The sequence below is a fragment of the Chenopodium album genome, chromosome 1 (genome assembly GCF_948465745.1).
Source record: "Chenopodium album chromosome 1, dcCheAlbu1.1, whole genome shotgun sequence".
NCBI lineage: Eukaryota > Viridiplantae > Streptophyta > Magnoliopsida > Caryophyllales > Amaranthaceae > Chenopodium > Chenopodium album.
The window spans coordinates 36,992,104-37,008,596 of NC_137834.1; the positions used below are offsets into that span (position 1 = coordinate 36,992,104).

Consider the following 16,493-nt stretch of genomic DNA (forward strand, 5'->3'; position numbering starts at 1 on the left):
CTTTTTTCCCAAGGGCACAAGATAAAATATCATCATGCCTATTAGGAACAAATTTTCCATCAGCTTGTTTCTTTCTCCATTTATCCTACACAAAGACTTCAAGGTAGAAAACTTTGATTGCAATACATAAACTTAACAAAATATATTCACAATTGAAATAAAGACTTATTATATACTTACAATGAATTCTTTCACCTCTCTTGTTTTCTCATCCGGTAAATAAGGATTTCCCTTATCATCTTCTATTGATCTTGCTAGAAGTCAGGCATATGTCCTATCCGACAAACTAGACACAACCGAAGAACAAGATGAAGTACTGGATGCTGAAGATGCTATGGGAATATACCCTTTTCTACGCCATACAATATTCATTTCACCATATGATTTGGCTCCTAAATGGTGAGGGTATTCGTTGAAAGACTGGCTTTGTCTTGCCTTCTCACTGATTTCCTTTTTTCACGAGCATAAATGAAGATTAGTACATAAGAATCCGTTAACAAAGTATTAATAATCTACATGATCATTGATATTAATACACACAAACCTTAAAATCATCTGTACTATGCTCCTCCACAAATATTTTCCACATATCCTCAGATATGAAATCATAGAGTACATACGACATTCTTTTCTCCTTCGGCATATTCCTGGTACATGTGATCCAACCACGTACCAATTTTGTTTTAAAATCTCTCCAAGTTTTATCACAAGTGCGTAGGACCTTTTTTTTCTTGTCTTCATCTTCTTCGATTTGAAATTCTCTCTACAAAAAAAATAAAAAATTAAAAAAAATGTTAGTAAATAATTTCATCATATTCAAATAAATTGTTTTCATCATATTCAAATAATGTCAAAATGATCATATAATAGTATAACATTTAACATTTAATAGTAAATATTACCTTAACATCTTCCCACAAAGTGTCTTTTATTCATTGTGGAACTTAATTCCAATCTTTATACAATATAGACACCTTTGCACGGCTTATTTCACCAAGATGAGTTTTGTATGGTTTTGCTCACTTTCCAATGGGTCGACACAATTCATCCCATTCAAGCACTCTAGGAACCCCAGTCATGGATTTCAGGCCCTTTGAAGGACCTCTTGGCTTCTCTTTCTTCTTCTGAGAGTCGGTTGTTTGTTGCTCTGATTGTGATTGATTGTGTGGCTCATCTTCCTCACCTTGCAAAGACATGGAACGATTATGCATATCCTCATCCTCCATTATTACTTACCTGAAAAAAAAAATAAATAAATAAATTAAGACATTGATTTGTATCATTTTTAAATTATAAACTTGTACACATAACAGTAATAAGCAATTTATGCAATTAGTAACACATATTGGAAAAAAAAAATCACAGAATTCATACCTACTTCATTCTTCTCTTTTGCGACATAAAATCCTTCATTATGATCTTTTCGTTTCAATGTTGTGTCAAAATCATCGACTATTGGAGGGATGCTCCAAACGGAAGGTGGTGACTCATTAAATTGCTCATCATTTTCTTCCTCGTCCACCACATCTTCAATGCCAAGTATCCTTCTTTTACCTTCTAAAACAACTTACCACTTAAAATCAGCTGGGTCAGCCATGTAAAAAACTTGTTTTGCTTGTGAAGCTAATATAAATGGATCAGCTAGATGCCCTCGTCGACCAAGATTTACAAGGGTTAAGTTCCCTTGTTCATCTTTTTTTACACCACAGCTACTATCAGCCCACTCACATCGAAATAGAGGAATCTTGAAATCAACATAATCCAGCTCTATTATTTCTTCAATGATTCCATAATAAAATTTCTTCTTATCCACAAGTGTTTTATCATGTGCACTAACATACTCAGATGACAAACCTACTGCTTTAACACCACTGTTTTGCATTGTTGACTTGTCATCTTGTCGGCTAGTGTAAAAAGAATACCCATTGATGTCGTATCCCTCATATGACATGACTTGACATTTAGCACCATATGCCAACCATCTCAATGTGTCAGATATATCGTTAGGTGTGGTGGATAGTTGGGACATCACTCGTTCCTTGAACCATGTAACGAATGAACAATTATGCTCCTTTATCAGCTGAAGATCACTTTTGGAAGGATATTTATTTTTAAGAAAAAGCATGTGCTCGTCCAAGTAAGGATGAACCTCACTAAGATTTTGCAACAAAAAAAGCTCGGCCTTATTTTTCATTTCAAAGCCCATGGATAACCTTTTCTTGCCAATAGTACCTTGACCTCCAAGCCTCCCACCGTGTCGAGACTTTGGCAACCCAATTTTCTGTAAACGTGCAAGATATTGAGCAACCCATGCTGTCACTTCCTCAGCAACTGTTCGTTGTACAATACTAGCTTCAGGTTTTGCCGGATTCATGACATTTCCCTTTAAGTCACCCATTTCTCGTTCAAAAGGATACATATATCTCATACACACTGGTCCACAAAGTTTAATTTCACGTACAAGATGAATAACCAAATGAGGCATCACGTCAAAAAAAGATGGGGGAAAATACATTTCAAATCGACACATTGTCTCAAGTACATCGGCTTGCAAGTCATCTAAAATACTTGGATTTATGACCTTGCTACAGATAATGTTAAAAAGACACATAATCTTGTAATCGTATACCTCACTTGCGGTGGCAAAATTCCTCGAATGGCAACTGGTAATAATTGTTGCATCAAGACATGACAATCATGAGATTTCATGCCACCCAATTTCAAGTCAGACATTGACACAAGTCTACGAAAATTAGAAGAAAATCCAGTCGGGACCTTTAAACCATGCAATGACTCACAGAAGCTAGTTTTTTCCTTTTTAGACAAGGTAAAGCAAGCTGGGGGAAGATACCAGCGTTTTCCTCGAGATTCGGGTGCCAACTCTGAACGACCCATAGTAGCCATGTCTTTTCTTACTTTAACTCCATCCTTTGTCTTTCCTGGCATATTTAATAAAGTTCCCACAATGGCATCACAGACATTTTTCTCAATATGCATTACATCTAGACAATGTCTAACTTCCAAATGTCTCCAATATGGAAGAGACCATAGCTCAGGTCTCTTCTTGTAACCCCTAGTTGATTTGCGTTTGTAAGGCTTACCAAACTCATTCTCAATGTCTTTGACCCGCTGATAAACCTCACTTGCACGTAAAGGGCCACGAGCTTCTCTCAACTCCACTTTTCCATTAAAAGCATCCTTATTGAATCGAAAAGGGTGGTCTTCTGGAAGATGTCTTCGATTATCCATGTATACATGCTTGCCACAATTATCTAGGCGTAATGCCTCCAAATCATCTTCGCAAATGGGGCAAGGAGTTGTTCCCTTCACAGTGTACCCCGACAAATTCCCATAAGATGGGAAGTCATTTATCGTACAAAAAATCATGGCACGCAAAGTGAAATTGGTTTTACTATATGCATCAAACATTTGGACACCTTCATTCCACAACAATTTCAAATCTTCAATGAGAGGCGCTAGATACACATCAATGTCATTTCCAGGTTGTTTAGGCCCAGATATTAGAAGGGACAACATAATGTATCTAGACTTCATGCATAACCAAGGAGGCAAATTGTAGATAGTTAGAAGAACCGGCCAAGTGCTATATTGGGTACTTAGTGTCCCAAATGGGTTCATTCCATTTGTACTAAGACCAAGCCTAAGATTTCGATCTTCTTCACCAAAGTCCTTGAACTTTCGATCAATGTTCCTCCATTGCGGGGAATCAGCAGGATGCCTCATTAACCCATCTTTCTTCCTCTCATCAGCATGCCACCTCAATAATTTTGCAGTTTTTTCATCCGAGAAGAGTCTCCTAAATCTTGGTATAATTGGAAGATACCATAATACCTTAGCCGGAGACCCTTTCTTACACAAGTCACCAGTATCATTCTTCTTGTAACGAGAAACTCCACACCTTGGACACTCATGCAAATCAGCATACTCATTTCGATACAACACACAGTCATTGGGACAAGCATGTATCTTCTCATACTCCATACCCAAGGGGCACATAAGTTTCTTGGCCTCATAGGTAGAGATTGGAAGTTCATTCCCGTCGGGAAACATTTCTACTAAGGCTTCTAACAACTGCGTAAAACCCTTGTCGGTCCAATAATTTCTCGCCTTTAAGTTGAATAACTTCATAATAGCACCAAGTTTAGTGAACTTTGTACAACCAGGATATAACGGGGTTTCTGCAGCTCTCAAAATACTATCATATGTCTGGGGACACTCTGTGAAATGGTCTTCAACATCATGCATCATTTCATCTATCATGTCCTTCTCCACTTCACTCTCACTTTCAATACCAATATCAGCTGTATCGATATCCTCACCTTGGTGTTCATTATCATCATCACAATGATTCTCATCTTCCCTTGGACAATAACTAGAATTTGCCTCAATATATATGCTCTCACCATGCCATGTCCACCTTGTGTAGTTTTCTTTAAACCCACGACGAATTAGATGATCTTTAATATCAACTATATCACGATATCCCCTCGAATTATTACAGTCACAACAAGGACAAAAAATAATCTTTGATTTATTCTCTGTTTGGTGTTTTAAGGCAATAGTGCTAAACTCTTTAATTCATCGTAAAAAACTTGTACAATTTCGTTTACCATACATCCAACTTCGATCCATTTTCAACCACTGAATAACAAAATTAATTTTAAGATAATGTGTATATTTTTTAACATATATAACTCCTTAACCATAAACAAGAATATAAGGCATCAAACATTTTCATCCAAAGTTTATATCATGTAAATGCAACTCCGGATGATCCAATAAGGTCCTTATCACTCCAACCTAACCCATTCTTGAATGTCCTATCTCACTAATAACTACTGGTAAAGTTTGGTTCTAAAGAAAATCCGGCAGCATTTCCCTATAGTTCTCCAAGCACACAATGTAGATAATCGGCTATCAACATATGTACCCAGAGAACAATCGGGAAATAATGAGCCATGATCTTCTCAGAACCAAAAACAGTTCAAGTAGTTATCACCTAAATGAGATAGAACATTCAAGAACAGTCCCAAACCGGGGACTATTCAAGACTTACTCCTAATGAGTAAGCCCTGAACGGGTATCTAAGCCAATGATGAAAGTATTATTGCAATTCCAATCAATTATATAACAATTAAAAATCTCATACAATTCACAATCATTATACCAACCAGAACAAATAAGTTAATATTGCAAAGAATAGTTCAGATATATATACCACAAGTGAAGACAATCTCGTATGCGTACTACTGCCTTAATCGTTTGTCCACAACCAGAACCTCGAGCAACTTGTGGAATTCACTTCCGCATAATTAAGAATCTGCCATAAAAATTACATATATTAAACCAACATAGTTGATTCAACTTAATCTGCCATGTGAAATAAAAGTTGTTATTCGGCATTGCTTATTAGCCAATCATGGTGTAAAACATGAAGACCTGAAACGAGTGTTAAATGCTAGGTCCAACTTAATCTGCCATGTGAAATAAATGCTAGTTGTTATTTTGAAACTTTTTTTTTTAATTAAGGGTTGAACAAGGTGGTTGTTTAATGGATGGAATATTGATTTATAGTATTTTTAACTTGATGACTGATTGAAGGTCACCTTAGCTAGGTCCAACAGATGGGAAGTACCTTTTTTGTCGCCTAAAGTATGTGAAATTTTCAGTCCAATGAATTAACAACCTTATAACAGCTGCAAAGCTAATGTTTTATTGCCATCAAAGTTAAATGCTATAAAAATCAGCAGCTCAAAGATGCAGCTGCAAACTAGTAGTATATTGCTTCCTTAAATTTTTAGTGCTCATCTTAATTTCTCATAAAACTAATTTCTCAACTACTCTAGATCATCCCCTATATAAAGAAAGACAGAATTAAGGGCCTACCGAAAATACCAATAAATCTCAAATTTATTTTCATAAGATTGATTCTATTCTTTAATTCTCTTTTTGTTTTCTTTTCTTTTCAAATTTGACTTTATTACATATCTTTATAAGTAAAGGTGGGGGTGCATAACTGCATATGTAATAGTTAGGTGTGACGGGGTTCAAGCAAAGAGCAGGAATCTTAGTGGATCATAATTTTCACCAAAACCCTACCTAATTAATTAATCATACTAATAATTTTCGTCATAAAATCAGATCAAGCAACCCATTCCTAAAAGGTATTCACAATATTTAACTCACGTGACGCCATGTGAGTCTGTAGGAGCAATTTTTTAATTAATGGCAGATCTACTGGTACCGTACTCACCCCCTTTCCTTTATATATTATTGTTTATAGTGGACAAAAATACATACAACAAATACTATATATGATGATCACAGAAAGTGACCAAACCAAAAGGGTCAGTCCAAATATTAAGTATCTTTGTCCCTGTGATTATGATGCAGCTGTAAGATGCAAACCAGCAGCTCTAAGATGCAAACCAACACCTCAAAGATGCAGCTGCAAACCAGTAGTATATTGCAAAACAGCAACAGTAAAAATCTACGGACTAAATGTACTAGCTGAAAACATGCAGGTGAATATATTAAAGCTTTGAATTGAGATGAACCTCAATGAAAATTCAATGACTGAAATTATAAAAATTCAATTAAATCTACCATATATTTTCTAATTAATGAACTAACACTAAACCTGAAATTAAACTAAGTCATTGTTCAAGTTAAATGCTACATTCTATCTACCCTGAAAAGATTGAACATAAATAGAAGCAATCTTACCTTAGGTGAAATTGACTTCAAAAATTCCGTCATTTTGAGCCGAAATCGAACTTCAATTGTTGTTGCTGTAATTTGCTTGAACTTCCTCGGGTTTTTGGGGCGAAATTAAGCGATTTTTCCACTCGAAAATTTCAGTTATTGCTCGAATATTTTCGCCAGGATTTTTAATTGAGTTTTTTGGGGTTTCTAGGGTTTGAATTCGTATGGAATTGAGTACTATTTTGCTAGAAATGGGGGATTTTTGGTCGGAAACAATCAATTTTTCTGGGGTTTAAGGGTTCGAATTACTTAGGGTTTTTGGTCTAAATTTTTGCTCTAAATTGCTCGGATTTGCTGCCGATTATGGGTGTTGAACTTGATTGCGATTTTGGATGTTGAATTTGCTTAGGAATTGCAGTTTTTTGGGCGAATTTGTTGGATTTCAAGGTCGAATTTGTGGGTGTTTTTCTGTAGAAATTCACTGGAAGCAACTCTGTTTTTTTCTTTTTGTTTAGTGAATTAGTGAAAGGTAGGCGTGAAAAGCTAAGGTCAAAAAAGCGCAGAATGAATAACCTAAATGCAACAGAGTTATTTGAGTCACTTAATTATAAAAATACGACACAAATAACAAAATCTATAATGCTGAAAATTTGTCATTTGCATCGCTCATTTATTAAAAGAGGGACGCAATTTATTCACTCCCTTATTTTCGTCGCTTGTCAATAAATGAGTGACGCAAATAAGGTTATTATATTTGTCGCTTTAATAAATAAAAGCGACGCAAATGATAGAAAACTGACATACACTTGACTTTTGCCTCGCTTCTTCAATAACAAGCGACGCAAATAACTTTAAAGGATGGTAAAAATATACATTTTCTTCGTTCTTTAGAATGAGTGACGTAAATATGGCGACAAAAATGAGCCTTTTTCTACTAGTGGTGTGCTGTTTCACGGAATTTTCTCGTGTCTTTTTCGCGTAAATCCTTCACGCATTTTCACTCTCCGTAGGTCAAATATTTCCCGCATTACTCCAATTTCCACCGCGTCACGGGATTTTCCCCCGTCTGACGGTGCCTTTCCCTGTCTGACGGTGCCTGGCACCATGTCACGGTGTTCTCTGCCATGTCGCGGTGTTATTTTTTAGGGTTTTTTTTTATCTTTTTAGGGTTCCGTGTGTTCCCTCTGCTCATTTTCTCTATAAATAAGACCCCCCTTTTTGCAGTTTGGGGCACCAATAATCATTCTCTCTCACCTTACACCAAAAATCATTCTCTTCTCCCTCTTTAACCTAATTTCTAGCCTCCTTATTCTTCCATAATAATTCCCCTAAGCGCTCCAAGGAGTCTATACTTAACCCGAGGTTCCGTCCTTAAACCAAGGCGTGAAAGGTACAAATAACTGAGGGTTTGGACCAAATCAACTCTACTTTTCATTTATTTAATTTAATTTTCATTCGATTTATATTTTTATTGAAGTTACTAACAGTTTATTCATGATGTAGAAATTTAAAGGAACACGCGGAATGTGAGTAATTAATTAATTTAATTACTAATTTTATTTTTATATTGCTAGTATCATGATTAGGTTATTTTATATTTGATTTGACTAACAATTTATTGTTAAATTGCTTCCAATATAAATGTTTATTCTACTTTTATTATTATGATCACCATATTGCATGTTTAAAGAAAATATGTAATTGAAAATGACGCCTAATTAGATAATTTGGACAATCGGTTTAGGATCCTTTTAATCTTGTTGTTTAATCAAGTGATCACAAATATTTTAGAATTATATGTTGCATTAATATTAAACCAATTTAGCTTAATAATAGTTTGCAGCGAATTGAATCTCTGTTTGTATGCCTTTGAGATCGTAGGAATAACTTTTCACTATAAGAATCGAGTAGACGCCAATACGGGCGAATGTTACTCCATGACTCACTTCATACCATCATCCCCGATCCTCCTTTCGTGGTTTTGAACCATATGGAGTTAGTAATCTCATGGATTATGAATGGGGTGTAACCTTCACGGGTCAATCGTTGTTGCCTATCATTGTCCCTTAATCGTGGTTGCCTTTTATGATCCGTGAACGGTTTACAAGTTCCTTAAAAACTTGTTGGCGGCTCCCTACTTTGCTTTGTCCCTAATTGTAATGTCAATTCCCACTTCCTATGATTGTCAAGCATGTTCACACATGCTTTAACGTAGGCACACTTCGAACGACGCCTACAGCGACCAGGTGAATAACGACCGCCCGTTGCGACCGGTGGCGGTCAAAATTATTATCAGCGACTGTTTTTGATATCTTTTGCGACCGTTTGCGATGGTCGCAAAAACCTTCATTTTTAGTAGTGTTAGTTTCTTTACTTTTCACTTTCCTTTTTTTTATTTTGTTTTAAAGTTACTAACTGTTTTCTTTGTCTATAGTTTTTTTTTTCTATTTTTGTTGTCACAGGTCTTTGATGATGATGCTTTGTTTCTTGGAGCTTCATGAGGTTGTTGATTCTTTACCTTACTATTTTAGCATTGCTCTAAAGACGGTGAGATCTTTCTTATTTTCTCTATTTTTTTCTTTTCTTGAATGCATAGTATAGGATTAGTTTTAGGAGAAGTTGAATGGTTCGAGGATGGATGCTTATAACACCTAGAGTGTTTGGGATCATTAGCGATGTTGTCAATTGATCACTTGTTTGTTGATTGGGAATTACGTGTTATACTTGCATTTTCGTTCTTTTCTTTATTTTCCTACTTTTCCTATATCTATGTTTTTCTTTTTCTCTTTTCTTTTCTTTTATTTTTCTTTATTCTTGATTTTGGTTTTTGGTATGTTTTGCGGCTTTATTTGTCACTTTTTCTTTTTCTTTTGAATTGGACTATATACAACCGATTTTTGCTTTTGAATGAATATCTTCCTAAGTGGTATGGGTATGCACGGTTTGATAATATGTTTGGTTGACTCTAGGATAGGTGCATGCTAAGGTAGCATGTCGAAGAACTAGGAGGATCATGAAGCCAGATTCTACTTGTTTGTGGCATGTTGTTAGTTGCTTCCTATAGTCGATTTGACACCTATAGTGAGTTTTTGCTACATACATGTGAGGTTCATCATTTTTCAAGCCTTCAACATTTATTTGCATGAGCTGCATGGATCCTTGACTATTGCGGACCTAATCTTGAAACTTGACTCTTAATTCTCAAACACGAGACCGAAACATCTAGGGAGGACAAAGACATCTTTTCGGGGTGGTAATTTTTCCTTTCTAGGTTAATTTTCTTTCTTTTTAGTTCATAGGGTTTAAATTTTCCTTCTTTCTACCAGTTGAGCCTTTTCCCTTCTTTTCAAGACACATCTTTAGAATTTTGATCCTTTTATTTCTTTTTGTTCCATTTTTTGTTTTTGTGAAGCAAATGGTCATGTTTTTGGAGTTTGTGGTATATAAGGTTCGAGTTTGGTTCCATTTGTAAGCAAGCTTATATTTTGTATATATTGTGAATAATGGCATATAAATGATTGGAAAAAGGCGTTTAAAGTTAAAAGAGGCAAGGACAATTGCTTTGAATACATGAATAGAAAAAAAAGGGAGAAAAAGTTGAAAAATGAGAAAATCCAAATTTTTTTTGATGTGATTCTTTTCCCTTTTCAAGCATTATGGACAATGCTTCCTTTAAGCTTGGGGGAGAAGCGTTTACGCTTTTTGTATATATGCTTGTGGTTATAGCTTTGATTAAGCTTGGGGAAGTTTGTTTTTGTTTTGCGATTGCTTGGTTATGAGGAGAAGGTTTGATCACCCTTTGCTTCACTAATTAGGAATACCGCCAAATTTTAAAATTTTAAGCCTACCCTCACCCTTTTTTCCCTTACGTTACAACCATTGGAAAAGACCTTTCGACCTAGAGGTTAAGTCACATATCAAGGGAGGGCATTATGAGTTAAAGCCTAAAGAGAAGGGATGCAAAGTCAAGATGTCGAGTAGCCCAAAAGTGTGTTCTTTTCCAGGTCCTTCGAGGAGCTATTGAGATGCTCATTAGAGGGAGGTTTGAGACTATAGGGAGAACGCGGTAAGATCGAATGGGATGAAGGGGAATTGTGATAACTAGTTCTCTACGGTTAGCATATTATATGTTTCAATTAACCTCTGATATCTTGGAATGTGCATACCCCAAGAAAGATATTTATTCATTTGAGCTGTAGTCATTTTGTAAAGTCCAATTTTTAAAGGTTTCAATTTTGCTTCTCTTTCTTTTACTTTACTTTTTGTGGTTTGCCTCATGTATGTTGGTGGAGATTTATAGGTTAAGTTGTTAGGAAACCTTTACGAGACCTCACTCGTCCTCATAGGCGACTTTGAGGTTTAAAGGGCTTGTTGTAGCTAAAAACAACCGTGAGGCCTACGATAATGAGTCTTAGTGTACATTCCTGTCTCATGTCTTTCTTTTTCTTTTTGAATAAGTCTTTCATCCTTATTCTTTCTTGCTTTGTTTTGCTCAAGGACGAGCAAAAGTTTAGCTTAGGGGAATTTAAAGAGTGTCATTTATGGCACTCATTTGGTTCTCTTTATGGTGGATTTCATGCTATTTTATAGCTCTTTTCTTTAGTTTTTCCTTGATTTCACTCTTTATTTCTTTCGTTTGCATTTTCTTAGTTGAATATCAATTTTTATGCATTTCTTTGTTTATTTTGTTATTTTCCCTTTTATTTGCTTGTTTTCTTTGATTTTTCGGGTTACGGTCGGTATCCAAAGATTCCCGAGGCCCTTTCCCTAGTTTGGAATTGATTAAGATGCCTAATGTTCTCCATTTAAAGCTCAAGCAAGGAGAAGTGCAAGTTCCTAAAGACTTTAGGTCGTGCTTTCAAGCCGTGGGGGCACGAATTTTCGTGTTGAACCTACAATCAAGGAGTTTGGAAACTGCAAGTTCCCGTGTTTATTAAGAACATTGAGTGGAACTGTAGACACCCATTTGTGTCTCTCCAAAACTAAATCCGGTGATGAACACCTTTCACGTTGAATCATAATCGAATGTAGTGAAAATGTGGAAAGTCTAGTGTTGCGGTTAGTTTTAATTCTTTTCTCTCTCTGTTTTTGAAAACCTATTTTATGAATATAGCCAATCCTGTTTAGTTTGGTCCATAGCAAGGGTGCAATAATAGTGTAGTCGGATTGGGTTCGAAAAGAGCTTTACAAAAATATATTATAAGCCCAATTCCGATGAATAATGAGGAAGTTATGGCCAAATTACTTAACTAGGCCCGGTTTCATCTTCATATGCGGCCCAATGATCTAGGGAAGGGCCTATTTTGATTTATCATTCCTAATGCAATTAGGATTGATTATAGTCTTCTAGAATCATCTATCAGGTTCTTTTCAATCCTAATTTAATTAGCATTGATAAATGAGTTTTAAGAGTTTTATTTAGAATAAAAGAAGTGTTTTAAAAGAAATTACAGTTTTACCTTTCGTACGCTTAAATTTTATCAAAATATGAAAACGCGTGGAAAAACTGATTGCATCGCCACACTACAGGCTGTCGCCTGGCGACAGGCCTGGCGCTGTGGCAACACGTCTGTCGCTTGGCGACAGGGTTGTCTGTGGCGATAGCGTCGTGTTTTTTTCTTTTCGAAACTCTGATTCTTTTTTATCATAATCCGGTTGATTTTCGTTATAAATAGCCTCCTAAAACTTCAGTTTTTTAATCACCAACTCAAATCAAGAAAATCTTAGTACTCTCTCTCTCTCTTTTGTAAACTAGCCTTTTCTCAAATACAAAATTCCGCATTCACAAGATCTAGGCACACTTAACATCATTCCAAGTTGCCTTCTCTCTAGACGTGAAAGGTTTGATATTTCTGAGGGTTTGGCCCCAAATCTAGTCTAAACTTTCTTAATCTCTATTTCAATTATTTAATTTAATTCTTTAATTTTATTATTTTCCTTGAAGTTACGAACGTGTGTATTTTGTTATTAGAAAGGGATACAAGGCATCCAAGTAAGTGCTTTAATTTCTTAATTGATATTTTGAAATAGAAATCATGTTTAGGACGTTTTATTGATTCCTAGTATCCACTACTACAAAATGAGTGTTTTTTCGACGCTGGGTAAGGGGTGTCAGTGGGTACTTTTAGTATCCGCGTTTTTTCGACACTTTTAGGTGACGAAAGCAATTTTTGTCGCTGAAAAGCGTCGAAGACAAGCACATGTCATGCACGTGAATTGTTAGTACCTCACAACTCAGCCCACATTTCAATTTTAAGGGGAAAATAAACCAAAAAAAAAAAAAAAAGAAAACTCAGACTACTCAGTTCTCAACCCTAATTATTCCTCCCTCCTTCACGAGATTCATGAATTCGATCTAAATCTAGATCTTCTTGCAATTCCCCAAATTATGCTTGGTGAAATTTCTCTACTAACTTTGAACTGTGATCGATTTATTCACTCTCTATGTTGCCGTTGATTATAAGGTACATCTTTCATTTTAGAACGAATTCGAATTTCTCTTTTGATTGAAGTCTATTAAATTGTTTTTCGAAACTTTTTTTTTTTAATATTATCACAAAATTATGATCTGATGTTGTTTGATTTTTTAATATATGCTTGCGATTTAAAAGAAGTTTATATTCAATCAATTGAATTGTAGATTTCATGTGCGAATTTAAAAGACGTTTATATACAATCGATTGAATTGGAGATTTTGAAGTAAATTCCTATAGAAAAGTTGTGATTTTTAGAAGTAATAAGTAATGAAGCAAAGATAACCAAATCGGAATGACAGTTTCTTGTTCCTTTTAATTGGATGTTTGATAGATATTTTTTATTAGTTAGTTTTAATCAAATTCCATTCATCTTTGGTTGTTGCTTTTACCTAGCAAATGTTGCTTGTAATTTTGTTGGTTTTAATATGATTTTACAATTTAATAATTAATTCCTCCTCTAGATATATGCATCAAATATAATGTTAAAGTTCTTTAGGTTTGCTTTCTTCCATTCTTTTTTTTAAAGGCGTGCTAGGGACTGTGATTAAGAGGTTTTGAAGAAGTTTTTTCTTCACTTGATCTCCCTGGTGCTTTTGTCTTCCTGACATAATATAGCAGCCACATTGGCAGCGTCATGGCTGGTGGCTTGGCAACAGGTTGGGTGTTGCAGGTTGTTGCTTTTATTATTAATTGTTGTTCTAATTTTAGTCTTGTTTGATGTTGCTGCTGTTATTGTTTGATGCTGCTGCTGCACGGATTGAGGTGTTGTTGCAAACTCGCTACTACCTTCCTTTGTTGACTGAGATGCTGCCCCAGCTATCTTCATGGATGTGTTTATGTCCTATCTTGTGTGTGTGTGTGTGTGTATGTGTGTGTGTGTGTGTATGTGTGTGTGTGTGTTCGTTGTTGTGATTGTGTCCTATCTTGTTTTATTCAGACTTAAATCAATAAAAGAAATCATTTTTGTGAGCTTACAAAACTACTAGGATTCTACTTTGACAAAGCTAAGCTCACCTATGCTCAACCTCACTTGCCTGTGGGTAGTCCCATCTTGTTATGTACTTTGACTGAAATCAATAAAAGAAATACTATTTGTGTACTAATAACTTACCTATAGGACTCTAGGACTCAAGTTTAATAAATCTAAGCTTACATTTTTTTTCCAAGGAGGTCAACAATTGCTTCAAAAACTACAAAGAATGATATTCACAAGCTTGTATGGAGATATGTTTATTTATTTAAGAACTTTTTCATACTTATTTATAGGTGAAAGAGCCATTTTATGTGCTAGGTTTTTGTATACATATTTATCCTTTTTTTGGTAAAGTTTTGTCCATGTTTGTATATTTTATTATTATAAGAGAGAAATAATTTAATTATAGAAATTATACTCTGAAATTATGAGTTGGAAAAAGATGAACTTCAGTTAAAATCGACTCTCTTTAACTGAATTATAATATATTTTTCTTCAACTAAATTGTAGCATAAAATTACGAGTTAGTAATTTGTTGTATTATTTGTACCCTCTAGCTCTCTACTCACTTTGCAAAAAAAAAAAAAAAAAAAAAAAAAAAAAAAAAAAAAAAAAAAAAAAAAAAAATTACTTAATTAATAAAGTTATAGAATCCTGATGATTGTATGGAATACTGTCTCTTTGAATAATTCCATGAGCTTTATTGTATCTTACAAAGAGATTATGTACCACTCAGAGGAGCTGCAACATTCTTTAAAGTTCCATGTAGATAGAAACCTGATTTAGTGTTCAAGTTATTATGTAACAGGATCCTGTCATTATGGTATAAATACAGAACTGCAAATCCATATTCATTGCTATGAGAGTTACATAGCAATATAGCATTACTTGCTGAAGACATATTTTGAGCCTAGGCATCTAAGAATGCGAAAACCAGAGTTTCCATGTGAGCCATGAAGCTTTTAATTTCTATTTGATAATCATATTATCATATTAATCAGTCAAAGTATTTTGGGATTTTGAAGAATAGTTGTTGATGAGCCTTTCATTGTGGTGTTTGTCGAATTTTTTTAGTGACTTGTTAATTGTGAAGACAAAGAAAAGGGTAATGGAGAGAGAAATTTGATGCTAGATTAAATGACTGAGTTTTTTGAGCAGGGTTGCTTTGATAGTGCATGGATCAAGGTATAAATTTTTTTTAAGGGATCAAGGTATCCTAGGATTTTGGGTAAGTGTTACATTATTATTGTTTCAATTGATTTTGTACTCCAATTCTTTCAGTAATAATTGATTTTGATTTGGAGTGTTTGCTTGGTCCATTGTTGTCGCTCCCTATGTTCCTATTATTGTGAACTTTTATTAATTTTGGGTTGTGTTTTGCTTTTGTTGCGATGAAATTTGAATTTTTGGGTTGATTCATGAATGGTGAGGATTTGAAAGAAAAGGGTGGTTTCTAGTTATTGCTTTAAAGTCATAGCTGTGGTTTCTTTTTAAATCATTATAATTGGTATTCGTATATATTACTAATTCAATTTTATTCATTAGTTGAAATGATGGATGTTGTTCTTGTAGCAGAACGTTGACCACACTGTTGTTGACCTTGCTACTGTTGCTGCGCAATGTTGTTGCTGTTGTTTTTGATTCCCGATGATGTTGTCAGTATTCCTAGGACAACAATGATTGGTCGGACACAACAATCTTCTTCTTAAAGCGCTTGTTGGACAATTTTCTCAGATTGTAGGTGTAGTTCGTCAAGGGAATACATCTCCGGGTCTTTTAAACAAAGCATCCGAATTCTTAGGAAAGGCAAAACATCAGGTAACAAAGTCACATTTTTCTTTATAACTAAAATCAGAGCTGAAATCCAGAACTGAATTCAGATATGAAGTTCAGAACTGAATCCAGAACTGAATTCAAAACTGACTCCAGAATTGAATTCAGAACTGAATTCAGACCTGATTTTTTGGAAGTTTGAATTCAGAACTAAATTCAGAACTGAATCTAGAACTGAATTCAGAACTGAATCCATTTATACTGCTTGTCTGCCCTGCTCCCCTGCTGCTTGCTGTCCTGCTCCCCTGCTGCTTGCTGTCCGTTCCCCTACATAAGCTGAATGCCTGAGATGTATAGACTTATCTTCCATCTTTTGCTGCTATATCATGCTGCTATATTTGAGCCTAAAACCATGATATAAAGCATGATGGAATGGAATATTATTTTATCTGTGGTTCTATACTAATGAATTTGTGGGATTTCTTTGCTAAGATTGAGTAAAAATTGAGGCTGCTTTAGATATTGTGAGCCGCTCTGATAATGTT

At 35.0% G+C, this 16,493-nt stretch overlaps 1 protein-coding gene across 1 annotated transcript; it reads right to left on the reverse strand.

Moving 5' to 3' along the window:
• Positions 1-1,567: 1,567 nt before the first annotated feature.
• On the reverse strand, positions 1,568-15,076 carry LOC145631371 (uncharacterized). The gene is made up of 3 exons (XM_081683443.1): positions 14,905-15,076; positions 2,630-4,490; positions 1,568-2,585 (listed from the first exon to the last, which is right to left on the reverse strand). The coding sequence occupies exons 1-3, from the start codon at positions 15,074-15,076 to the stop codon at positions 1,568-1,570; spliced, it is 3,051 nt and encodes a 1,016-aa protein (XP_081539569.1).
• Positions 15,077-16,493: the final 1,417 nt, after the last annotated feature.

Excerpts from the sequence above, each read along its gene's own strand:
- LOC145631371 (XM_081683443.1), bottom strand. The coding sequence starts at position 15,076 with ATGTCTTCAGCAAGTAATGCTATATTGCTATGTAACTCTCATAGCAAT. Across the intron at positions 4,491-14,904 it reads TGTTGCAGCTCCTCTGAGTG|TTGATATTAAAGATCATCTA; the intron begins GTACATAATCTC and ends ATCGTGATATAG. Across the intron at positions 2,586-2,629 it reads ATTTTGCCACCGCAAGTGAG|CAAGGTCATAAATCCAAGTA; the intron begins GTATACGATTAC and ends CATTATCTGTAG.